Source organism: Ricinus communis, chromosome 6 (assembly GCF_019578655.1).
Source record: "Ricinus communis isolate WT05 ecotype wild-type chromosome 6, ASM1957865v1, whole genome shotgun sequence".
In the NCBI taxonomy this organism is placed as follows: Eukaryota; Viridiplantae; Streptophyta; class Magnoliopsida; order Malpighiales; family Euphorbiaceae; genus Ricinus; species Ricinus communis.
In genome coordinates this window covers 22,230,688-22,242,952 of record NC_063261.1, presented here as the reverse complement: position 1 = coordinate 22,242,952, position 12,265 = coordinate 22,230,688, and the positions used below count along the sequence as shown (strand labels likewise).

The window sequence follows — 12,265 nt, the reverse complement described above, 5'->3', positions numbered from 1 at the left end:
AATAATAGCTTAGATTTTGTTATAGAGTATTTTGAAATTATTGTGCAGTTGTTAGGCCATTTGAAATAATTTATATTTACTTTAATTTTGACAACCTCTAATCAAACATATTAAAGTTTGACATAAGTGGGATGACACCTAGCGAAAGGATTGCACCACTTGGCTATTGGTTAAATGGGTACATAACTCTACTACTAACCCTTGGTTCTAAATGAATCCAATTGTCTGAAGGGTACTGGGAAGAAAAAAGAAAAGTAAAATACAATAAAAAAAGTCGGAAAGATTGGATCTCTAGAGCTACTTTAGGACCAGTTTTGGTACTATTATGGGTACCATATATTTATATATATATATATCTCAAACTGTTAACACTTTATTTTAAAAATGTAGCTTTTATTAAAAAAACTTAATAAGAATATTTTTAAATAATAATAATAATAATCAGTGACATAATCAGTCTGGATTGATTTATAACAAAAGAAATTCATCTGTCAAATGCACGATCCATCAAGCAGCCAGGATTAAACATGAATGGGTTCAAATATAGGGTTTAGGGGAGGGAGGGTGGAATCTGCCCAAATCTTTTTAAAATTCTTGCTTGGTGGGGATTAAGATCAGCCCATCTTTTCCTTATCTCAAGTCAATGGTAGCTTGGTACAATACAAAAACTCTAACAGGAATTCTAGACATATGGGTTTTTCCAGATGAGACAGCCAACCCTTTTTTTTCCTTTTGTCCTTGACTTAGAAGGGAACAGTTTTTATGAGTCTATTTTGGAGGCAATTATGATGAAGCATTAGCTGTAGTACTGGTTCCACACACAACATTTTTCAAAAAGTATGGTGTATTGGGCATCTTGCTTTTCTAATCTAATTAGGGAGATGAGCTGATTGATGATCAAAAGGAAAGGAACAAAAAGTTTTAGATAGGAAAAGAATAGGAATATCGGAAAGTATGTTCTGTTCATAAGAAGATAATCCACATTTGGCATAAAATTAGTTGTCCTCCTAATGTCCATGCCTTTCACATTCATTTCCTTTTTCCTCTTTTTATCGGATTCTTTTTCTTTTTGTTTTTTTAGATATCTTATTTTATTTGATATAAATAATTAAAATTTATTAGCCTATTTACTTTTAATTTTTAAAATTTAAAATTTTTACAATTATTTTAATTTTAAATTAAAACTATAATCATCATTAATTCAGGGATGGATAGGTAATTACAGATTAGTGACGGGCCACAGGGAGGAAAATGGTCAAATCAATGTCCAGTAATGTTACCCACTTTCAACAGCACACATGAACACAACAAGGTTAGGTCGGTCGAATAAATTACTCTAATTTTATTTTATTCTATGATTCTTTTATAAAGCAAGAAGTTTGACATTGTAATATTCAAAACTAAAAATAATAATTTTTGGAAAGACCTCTATATGTAAAATAAATAAATAAACATAATTTTTTGTTTTACAATATGTTTGGAAGTGGGTGGGAAGAAGAATGATGTGGAACTTATCTTTACTAAGATATCAATCTTGAATATATCTTAGGTTATATCAATCAATGTCTTAAAGAAATTGCCTGCGAGTTCGGTTACTTGTTTAATCAATTCAATTAATTCTTTTTAATTTTCTTGAATATCAATTAAAGACATGACACGATAATGGTCAACATAATGCCACTTAATCTTCTTCTTCTTCTTCTTCTTTTCTCTCCCTCTCTTTTCCAACTTTCTTTTCGTTTCTTTTTCCATTCAACAAGAAGTATGATTTATACATCAATTAAAATTGTAAAACTCCTCAAAATCTATAACTCTAAAATGCGAAAACATTTAGCAAAATAAATAAATTAGTCCAAATCAATACTGTTATCTTAAAAGTAGTCGATCCAATATTAATTACTATTAAAATAATATGTTAGTATATTAAAAACGAGAAAAAAAATGAAATAATTAAAATTATATTTGAAAATAAAAACATAATAGTCACGATTTTAATTATTGGTATTAAATATCTAATTATTAAATTAAAGTACGATGGTTTTTAAAGTTACTCAGTATATATATATAAGAAATTTGAGTAGGGGAAGGGATAAGATTTTATTATTCCTTGTTTGTGTGGGAGACAATTCATGTTGAGACATTGTTTGTTGTGGAACGTAAGCATATAGAATGGGTTGTCTTTTCTATTTAGAAATGAAGTCTTGCTCAGTTGATGATAATCCATCCATAAAACTATGTGTTTGTAATATAATATCTGTAAAATGGGGACTGCTTTGTTTTTAGGTGATGTGGCAAACATAAGTAACACATCAAAAGGAAACCAAAGACATGTTTGATTATAATTTAGTAAGTTAATATATAATTCTGTCTATAATTTCAGTTCATGCTCTAGAAAAGAATACTAAAATAAAATAGAAAACCTTGTTGTGTTGATGGTGGGTAACGTTACAAGACATCGGTTTGACCCATTTTCCTCCCTCTGCCCTGTCATTAATCAGTAATTACCTATCCATCCCTAAATTGATGATGATTATAGTTTTAATTTAAAATTAAATAGAAAATGATGCCTCGGTGGCTGCACTAGCTAAATGAGGATTGGTCTTCTCGTACCATAATTCTTTTTTTCAGGAAAAATAATTTTTGGAGCCTCTTATTTGTTTTATTTTTCTTGTAGCCCTTGTTCTTGCTTGGGCTTGGGTAGGGGGAAAAAAATAAAAGAGGACATTTATTAATTTATATAAAATTTATTTAATTACGTATTCTCATGAGGTGGGCTTCGGATACAATAAGCCTTGATCAAATGTTGCTCCTATATAGTTTATCTCAAGAGTACTATATTGATTTAATGATTTTTGACAAAACAGAACGATGAAAGTAACATCACAAAAGGGTCTTAAATCATCAGAGACTCGGGAGAAGTGAGCAAAATCCTGACACTTGCCAAATCACACTTGCAAAGTTCTGAGAGAAGAGCCGAGTTTTGCCAAGAAGATATACAGAAATCGTTTTGCGCAAACTTAAGAATTGTCCTATCGAATATCTGCCAAGTCAATTTGTGAAAACAATTTAATATTATCACATTACACTGTGCTTCCAACATCAACAAAAATAAAAATGGAAGCCGATGCATTTCAGCCATTTCATTTTTTATGTTCCTAATGGATTTCATAACAAAGAATAGAAAAAGATTCCAATATTAGGAACATTTCGTTACATACATTATCTTTCACGTCCAAGCTCATACCGCATTAGAATTAGAAATTATCAAGTTATTAACCAAGATAGTGGCCCAAAAATGAACAGGTTTTATTCCCAAAATGGAAAGAAGTTTCACAATCCAGCTTGCCATATTTTTGTCGCCCTTCATAAGCACCAATCCATATTTTTCAAAATCTCTAGTTGTCTGCCCTGTTCTAAGCTTGTTAATTTTTACAATCTATGATGCTAAAAAAATCATATCAAAGTGGCTTTTCATCAACTAAGCTATAATCCAGTATAGCAGCTACAAATATCAAACAAGGTACTCAAAAAAGTAAAGAAGTTCAATCGAAAAACATAAGTACTTGATCGAGAGACAATAGTAGATTTAAACATCTGTATGTGAAACTTGCTAAATTAACACATTAAAATTCTTCAAAAACATCTGGGCAAAATCCAAATCTAAAAGTCCTATGATAGAAACCTATATGAAACTTAGTCAAATAGGCTGAAACCCATGTCATCATCAGACTCCTCAGCTGGTTCTTCCTTCTTTTCCTCTTCCTTGGCAGCAGCAGCTGGTGCACCAGCAGCTGCAACAGGGGCAACAGCAACAGCAACAGCAAACTTGCTAGGATCCTGCAATCAGAAACACAAACCCAATCAACATAAAATTATAGGCGTAATAGGTTTCCCTACATAAGATACTGTTGAGTTCCAATAAATTAAGAACCACACTACCTCAAGGTACTCCTTGACTTTCTCTGCCTGTGGGAAGGTATACTCAGTTGCAACTGCAATAGCAAGAGCATTCTTGTAGGCATTGATGAACATGTGTGGTGCAGCAGCAAGGGTTGGATATGAGATGGCCAAGGCCAATGAGGTGACCATGGAGACACCAATAGCAAACTTGCCAATGAGATCATCCTCAGTCAGATCAAGAACCTCTGGGCTGAAGACAGAGCCATTATCATAAACAGACAATACAATAAGACCATATGAGAATGGCCTTATACCAAGCTTTGCCAGAAGAGCAGCCTCAGAAGAGCCAACCTTATCACCCTTCTTGATCAGCTCCACAGGGGTGATAATTTCAACAGTACCCTTGTTAATCTTGGTAGGAATGTTAAGCACCTAAATTTAAGAGAATAAAAACAACTGTTAGTTCTGATTATTGCCAGGGGCAATGAATAGCAAGCAAAACAGCTTGATCAGAGAAATTCAACAACGAACCTGGAAGAAAGAGGTCTGAGAGGGGTCGAGCCCTGTATTGCCAGGAGGGACAACAACATCAATTGGGGCAACCAAACCAACACGAGCAGGAGCTCCAACCTTCACATTGACAATGAAAATTATGTTGAGTACACAGATTTGAACAGAACACCGGGCATGTCTATTTAACATAAATCTTCAACAAATATATCTGTTCGGCAATAAAGGAAGGGGTAGCTAAAATAAACAAATCACCATACGAGAGTTCGACTTCTCAAACCAAGAATCTGTTTTTCCACTATCTCATGTACTACAAACAAATTAAAAAGGAGCATTTGACCACTAAATTTCTTGTGCACTTAATAGAATGGAATCTCATATAGTTACAATTAACAACTAGAAACACTTAATATACAGTTCTACATGTAGAGTTTATGTTAGTTACATAGCATAGTAAATTGAGTACCAATAAGATACATATGAATTCTAATACTTAATATACAGTTCTAAAAACCAAACTTTCTATTTTTAAATTCAACTACAAAAGCTTTACAGTAACAAAATTCACACTTCACTCGGATAAGTTTATCATTTCTAGATATAAACAATTATATGGTAGCAGACAACAAAATTAAGTTAGACTCTGTACCTTGTACTTGGCAACCTCTTCACTCACTTCCTTCAGGTCACCTTTTGTGAAAATCAAACCCACATTGCCCTGGTTTATAAAGTAATAAGCACAATTCAAAACAATAATCAAGGAGCAAATCACAAATCAATCACTTATGAAATTTATTGACCACAACATATACAAGTTTCAAAACTAAATCTCTGGAATATAAGATTACTATATTTATCTAAATATCATAATTTTCTCGAAAAAGACATTTTGGTTTTAAGATTAACTCTACTTAAGCAGAAAGCTACCCAATTAAACAAAATGGAACTAAACATTAAACTGATGGATAAAAGGTAAAGACTAGAAAGAAATAAATAAATGTTACATTTTATTTTCTGAAAACAGAAATACATTTTTCCTAGAAGAATCATACTACTTAACTCAAACACACATAGAGCTAACCAATTAAGAAATACGAGCATAGAATTAGACATTGAATTGATAAATGAAAGGTTAAATTTCTATACCTGAAGGAGAGGGATAAGGTTAAGAATAGTCTTGTTGCCAGTGTTATCAGCATGAACTCTGATAGACCTTTTCATCATAGTATTCTTTCCCATAAGAACAACAGAGTCACCTCTTAAACCTCTCCTAATATTTTGAAGCTGATTAGAACCAACATTATCAGCTGCAACAATCAAGATCTGGCTATACTCATCTAATAATTGGCATAGCTTTGCATCATATGCAAGCTTCTTGTCAGCCTTTGATGGTTTTCCAGCCATTTAATTTCGATTTGATGATATTACAACGAAAAAACAGTATAAAGACTCTAACTTTACAGCAAAATTAGAGGGCCAAGACTAAGCTGCCGTGGCTCGGTCAAGGCGGACAGCGAGGATATGCCGTCTCTTTAACCTCCGTTTGATATGAGTATTGCGCGAATATGAAGTGAAAGTGAAAAGCTTTTGGTGGAAATGGAACACGGTTTTCAGTTCGGTTATATAGTGGAATGAGAAATTAGGGTTTTTGCTGTAACCTAGATCAGACGGTTGATGTATGATTTTTTAATTGAGGTTTGATCTTGTGGTTGTGAATTACTGAGCCTTTTTGGGCTGGGATAATTCTTTTGGGTTCATGTAGTTGTATTTACAGAAATATCTAAAGCATTAGACGGCCTATAGATGGACTCCAAAGGAGTATTCAAGTGAAGTTAAGATTATTATTATTTGGGCTATGGTTTCTCTTTATTTCCTTTCATTGTTGATTTGACTGACTGAAAATACTCATTTCCAATTATCTTCAATTGTGAGAGAGTTAATGTTAAGACAAGACAAGCAGCAATGGGCACATCATTTTCAAAATAATACCCTATTGTTAATGATTCTTTTTTTTTTTTCTTTTCAAGGTTGTTATTTCTTGCCAAATGTAGTAATATCTTAATGCTTTTGTACTCTTGCATTGCAGATGACTTGTGTAAATGGCCCTTGTGATGCTGCCCAGGACTTCAAGCTTGCTGTTATTTGGCTTGAAGACTGCATGTAGTAACGTCACTTACTGTTAGCTGTAAGGTTCTAAAGTCAATTAGTTGTTTTGGCAAAAATGAGCTTTATCCTGGAGAGGTTCATAATTTGATAATATTTTGAGCCATATTCAGAATCTGAATTCATGATTTCAATAGACTTGAGTATGTATCCAGCTATTTAAATTCGGGGTTATGCTTGGATTTGGAGAAACTGCCAAACTGGAATTTCATCACTAGATAATAAAATGAAACATCACTGCAACACATTTCAAGTATTTTGTTGATTTAAAACCCCAATCCCATCATATCAAGAGACCATCATTTGTTCAGCTCAAACATACTTGAAATGCTGAAGAGGTACTACTACAGATTTATTTGTTGAAACTCACTTCTTCCTGGAATTCTGTATGATTCACAAGCTCAAGTTGATTCTAAAGTAATTCTCGAATGCCACAACCTATACCTCTGCATATCAAGTCAAGCCAAATACATAAGATTACTTATAGAAAACTGGAAACGTTTGGAATCTTTTTTTCTTTTTTTTTTTTTCATCTTAAAAGCAACAGTGTCTCTAAAATCCATTTACAACTGAAATTAACTTCAATGACAAGTGTGTTGAAAATATTAAAGTCATACGTTTAGCGGACTACAATTTATCTGTCCCTCCGAGTTCTTGCACGAAGGAAAGCCTTAGTGACGACATTTAGTTTTCTTGTGACATCTCTCATATTCATCCGATCTCCTAACAGTTCTGATGAACATGACAGTCCTATTTCCAAGACTGATGCCTCCCTCTACTGTCAGATTCTCAATATTTACATTATTATCTCCGATCTCTGCTTGTGCATTATAATTGTCATTGTCCTCTATACTCTGCTGCTGCCGGCCCAAATTCTCATGTTGTGATAAGCATGGGTCCACGACCTGCATGACTCGTCCTGGGAGATTAGCTCTAACGAAGTTGTGAAGATTTAGACCATCTGTGAACAACTCATCAGTTGGTTTCCGTCCTGCAAAAATTTCCAACAGAATCATTCCAAAGCTGTACACATCTCCATAAGTTGAAACCTCGCTGCCTACTCCATACTCTGCAATACAGAAACACATCAAATTTGAACGGGTTGTTGAAGCTATTCAAAGTAAATTACTGATTTTTCTAAACTAACTTGTAGAAATAGTGAAACCAGGTCGAATCCCAAGATAACCAATGTGGATAGCTTCTCAAAGTAAAATAAAAGAGGGGATTTTGAATGTTTGAATCAAAATTATAAATAAGCAAAAAATAATGAAGGCTGAATATTAAAATAAATAAAATCAATCTTAACAAATTTCCAATTCAAGAGTGCTAATTCCATCCAATTGTAATCATGATCATAGGCTAAAATATCAATTCTTCTATTCAAATACTTAGTCTACTTATTCGAAAAAGCCGCAACAAGTGTAATTCTCCTAATATAATTGACTCAAACCCAACATCCAAATCAAAACTTACCATTAGTCAACTGGATACGATAGCGTTCCATATCAACTTAATGATAGCATTAAGAATAATGAAAATGACTAAACCAACATTAATTAATTGAGATAACTACAATTGAAATAACCTTATTCCTTTATTTCCCTCGAGCCTATCATGCGAGCTATGTAATTCAAATAAGCCATAATCACACACACATAAGCCAGCTCCTTGTTACTTGTGTCAATCGTTCATGATAATTACGGATTACAAACTCAAAGTTTAGCAATAGAAAAATCAATATCAAAGTTGAGTCGTCAGTTCAATCAATATTAATAATTCATAAATAATAAGAACAAGAAATAAAGAATACTTGAATTAAAAAAGAATTCTGTTAAGCACAAATCCTCACAAAATCACAATTGGAATTTATTCACTCTTGAATTAGAAACTAAAAACTTAACCACTCATGATGGAGTAAGAATTCACAATAATTGTAGAGAATAGAAGAAGAATAAGAATATGAATGAATAAAATTACTTACAGCCGTCCTTATAAGGAAGTAAAACCCTAAACCCAAATAGTAGAATCCTTATAAAAAAGAAATAAACTTCCTATTTAATCTTATCCCTATAAGGAAGGATAAGATTAAGAGCGATCTAAATAAATTAAAACCCCAAATACATGGAAGAAAGTTCTATTAATCCAACATTTCTAAAAATAAAGAAAATTAACTAGGGATAGGTCCACCACAAAATAATCTCTGAAAATTTTGAAGCTCTCTTTTGTATTTTTTAGCAGCTCATGGGACATAAGGCGTGGTCACGCTTTGTTGACAGTAGTCTTTTGCACAGATTTATGCGGAGCTCATGGGCTGTAAGGCATGGTCATGCCTTGTCGATAGTGATCTTCTGTACAGATTTCTGCATCTCCTCGAAAAGACTTGGTTTTTGACAAATGATGACTTAAAACATGTCTTTAGGCTGAATTTTACTCCATCCTTGATATTTCATCACCTAAGTCATAATAAACAGAATTTCTATAATTAAGTACATTATTCAACCAAATCGCAAGGGAATTAAACACAATAAATATAACTATTTGTGATCTACCAAAATTCCATAATAGTTAACGAGTTTCACTTCTTTCTATGAAAGAGTACATGGATATTTTTTAGGTTCCAAAATTTTCTCTATATCTTACGCATTTTAAGTGAAATGATGGAACAAAACTATTTTATTGCAATTCTTAAGAAACATTGAGCTTAAAACTCCATTTTGATTGACATAATTCCATATTTTCTTTTTTCTATTATGTTAATGAATCCTTGACATAATATTTATCAATTCACTAGGTGTAAGATCGTCTGGCCTAGGTAAATATTCAAATTGACCACTGATAGCAGTCCACTCTAATATAGTGATATAGTGTATCTTTGTATTATCATTTGATAGAGAAGTATGGGAAAGATTTAACTAGAGCCATATAATCAATGGTTCCTTTTATGCCAATGCAGCTAGTTTGGCCTTGTGAAGAATTATAGGAAAGTAGCCTTGCTAATCCAAAATCACCAACATGAGCAGTCATGTCATTGTCAAGAAGAATATTGCTTGGCTTCAAGTCACAATGAATTATTGGTGTTTCACAATTGTTATGAAGATAATGCAATGCAGAAGACACATCAATGGCAATATGTAGTCTCTGAAGAAGGTTTAAATTCCTTGATTGACTATTACCATCTCTTTCTGGATGCAGCCACATTTCTAAACTTCCATTTGTCATGAAATCAAACACTACAGCTTTGAAGTCATTGCTTTTAAAATCAATGCTGGAGCAGTATGTCAGAAATTTAACAAGATTCCGATGGCAGATGTTTTTCAATGCTTTGCACTCAGCTACGAAGCTCTTTACAACTCCATGTTGTTCAAGGTTGAGTACCTTCACAAAGACCAGCTTTTCCTCCCTGCTGATCAAGACTTCGTTTAAACACTGAGCCAAAACTACTTGTCCGATTAAGTTGTCTGAACAAAATCCTCCTGTTGCTTGCAAGAGCTCCTGGTATGAAATCCGAAGAAGACCATCTACCGTAAATGGCATGGAAGATGAGTTTTTTTTTTTCGATACAAAACATAATGGATAATACTATCATGAAAAGCACGATTGAACTTATGGTTGTGGCAAGAATTATGATAACGGGGGACCTGTTTTTCTTTTGTACTATAGGGCATGCTGACAGCTGCAATTCCGGGATACCTCCACAAAGGTTAGTGTTTCCGACAAGTGAATTTGCACTTGCATTTTTAAACACTCTCCTAGTCGGTACTTCCCCCTCGGGATTGTTGGAAGAGAGATTCAGATATTGCAAAAAGGGAAGTTGCTCAAGCTTTTCTGGGATATTTCCTGACAAGTTGTTTCTAGATAGGTCTAAGTATTGAATAATCGCCTATTTTCTCAGGAATCTCCCCAAATAATCTGTTCTCTGAGGTAGTCAAGATTCTAATATTTTTTGGCTTTCCTATTTCTGCAGGTAAGGTACCTAACAATGCATTTCTCGATAAGCTAAGACCTACTGACAAAGAGGAAAGATCAATGATTTGTTTGGGTATGTTACCAATTAGGTGATGATCTGAAATGTCAAGTTAAATGAAACCTTAGCAATTCCAAATACTTAAAGTACTTACATTTCCTTTTAAATTGTTTTTACTCAAAGTAAGCGCGTATAGCCGAGTAAGGTTACCTAAGGACTCTAGGATTTCTCCAAACAAATCGTTTCTATGTAAAGTCAAAAGTTGCAATGTCACAAGCTTGCCAAAAGAAATTGGAATGATACCAGAAAAATGGTTATCCTCCATTGCTAACTTACACAAATTGACAAGATTTGCAAGCTCTATAGGAATTATTCCATATAGTTTATTGCTTTCTGTACCTAATTCATAGAGTTTAGTGGACAAATTCCCTATGGTGTGACGTAGTGCACTGCAAAAATTATTATAATTAAAGTAGAATACTTGTAGATTGCTGCAATTTGACAAAGATTCAATAAAACTTAAATCTTGAAAGGAATTAATTCCCAGAAAATTCTTTCTCAAATTAAGTTGTTGAAGACCCTTCATATCTCCTAGATTGTTTGGAACTTGTCCTCTGAACATATTTGCAGAAATGTCAAGTATTTCAAGCTGAGAAGCATTGGTTATGGAAATTGGAATACTTTCATAAATCTGGTTTTGAGCTATGCCAAATGCTTTCAGGTTAGGAAGAGAAAGGCCTATGTTTGATGGGAGATGCCCTGTCAGTTTATTTGCTACAATGATAAACTCATAGAGAGATGAAAAATTATATAGGATAGAAGGAACTACACCACTCAGGTTATTTACTGCAACTATAAGAAACCCTAAGCTTGTTAATCGTCCCAATTCGTTAGGAATGTTTCCCTATAAATGATTAAATCCTACAGAAAATGCTTGGAGAGAAGAAAGGTTACCAAAGGAATATGGGATTAATCCTGTCAGGATATTATTGTTGATATTTAGGGATTTGTATCTCTCCCACATTACTATGTTATTAATTTTGAGGAGTATTTCTCCCACATTGCTAAGTTAACAATCTTGAGGTACCTTCCAAGCCTTTATAATAGAGGCCTCACTTTGTTATTCATTCATTCCAAAAATAAGAGAAAAATATTAGAGAGTTAAGCAATTATTTTTCTCCTATTATAAAGAGAGAATTTTAATATTTTCTCCTTTATAAATAGAGAGATTATAACTCCTGTTATTTTCTTATAGTGAAATTCTTTTATCCTTGCCCGTGGTTTTTATCCTAATTTGTTTAGGGATTTTCCACGTAAATCTGTATTCTATTGTGTATTTTATTTTTCTTTATCCTTATTTCCTCAAATTATTAGCTGTGATTTTGCTCTATCTGGTTCATATTTTTCTACAATTGGTATCAGAGCTTGGTTGGTAAGAAATTCCTTAAAATTCTGTGGTTGCAGCTCAGTCTGATCTTTCACATCAGAAAAGGGTTTTGAGGTTTCTTTGGTGCAAAAGAGCTTGTGTGGAGTAGTAAAAAAATTTACAATTTAGGGAAGGTTTTGTTTAAGGAGTTTGGTACTTAAGAGGTTCGCTTGTGACCCTCCAGTCTTTCCTGGGAACTTACCTAGTGAGTTGTGTTCATTACTGTGGTTCATTTTACAAGCTAAAAGGCACCATTTGTGATAGAAGTAATGGCGGCAAAATTTGAGATTGAAGGAGTAATT

The 12,265-nt window shown here is 33.3% G+C and overlaps 2 protein-coding genes across 2 annotated transcripts; both read right to left on the bottom strand.

Annotated features, from left to right (window-relative positions):
* Window positions 1-3,533: 3,533 nt before the first annotated feature.
* LOC8270447 (60S acidic ribosomal protein P0) lies at window positions 3,534-6,042 on the bottom strand. The gene is made up of 5 exons (XM_002526827.3): window positions 5,557-6,042; window positions 5,060-5,128; window positions 4,432-4,530; window positions 3,940-4,332; window positions 3,534-3,837 (listed from the first exon to the last, which is right to left on the bottom strand). The coding sequence occupies exons 1-5, from the start codon at window positions 5,812-5,814 to the stop codon at window positions 3,694-3,696; spliced, it is 963 nt and encodes a 320-aa protein (XP_002526873.1). The 5' UTR covers window positions 5,815-6,042; the 3' UTR covers window positions 3,534-3,693.
* Window positions 6,043-7,244: 1,202 nt separating this feature from the next.
* On the bottom strand, window positions 7,245-10,107 carry LOC8270448 (probable LRR receptor-like serine/threonine-protein kinase At3g47570). The gene is made up of 2 exons (XM_048375348.1): window positions 9,489-10,107; window positions 7,245-7,645 (listed from the first exon to the last, which is right to left on the bottom strand). The coding sequence occupies exons 1-2, from the start codon at window positions 10,105-10,107 to the stop codon at window positions 7,245-7,247; spliced, it is 1,020 nt and encodes a 339-aa protein (XP_048231305.1).
* Between the last annotated feature and the right edge of the window lie 2,158 nt (window positions 10,108-12,265).

Bases quoted from the DNA above. Each gene is read 5' to 3' on its own strand.
- LOC8270447 (XM_002526827.3), bottom strand. From the start codon at position 5,814: ATGGCTGGAAAACCATCAAAGGCTGACAAGAAGCTTGCATATGATGCA. The intron at 4,333-4,431 runs GTTCGTTGTTGA...TCTTAAATTTAG, and splicing joins CTCAGACCTCTTTCTTCCAG to GTGCTTAACATTCCTACCAA. The intron at 3,838-3,939 runs GTAGTGTGGTTC...TTCTGATTGCAG, and splicing joins AAGTCAAGGAGTACCTTGAG to GATCCTAGCAAGTTTGCTGT.
- LOC8270448 (XM_048375348.1), bottom strand. From the start codon at position 10,107: ATGCCATTTACGGTAGATGGTCTTCTTCGGATTTCATACCAGGAGCTC. The intron at 7,646-9,488 runs TAGTTAAATCTT...GTTTCTGTATTG, and splicing joins AACCATTGATTATATGGCTC to CAGAGTATGGAGTAGGCAGC.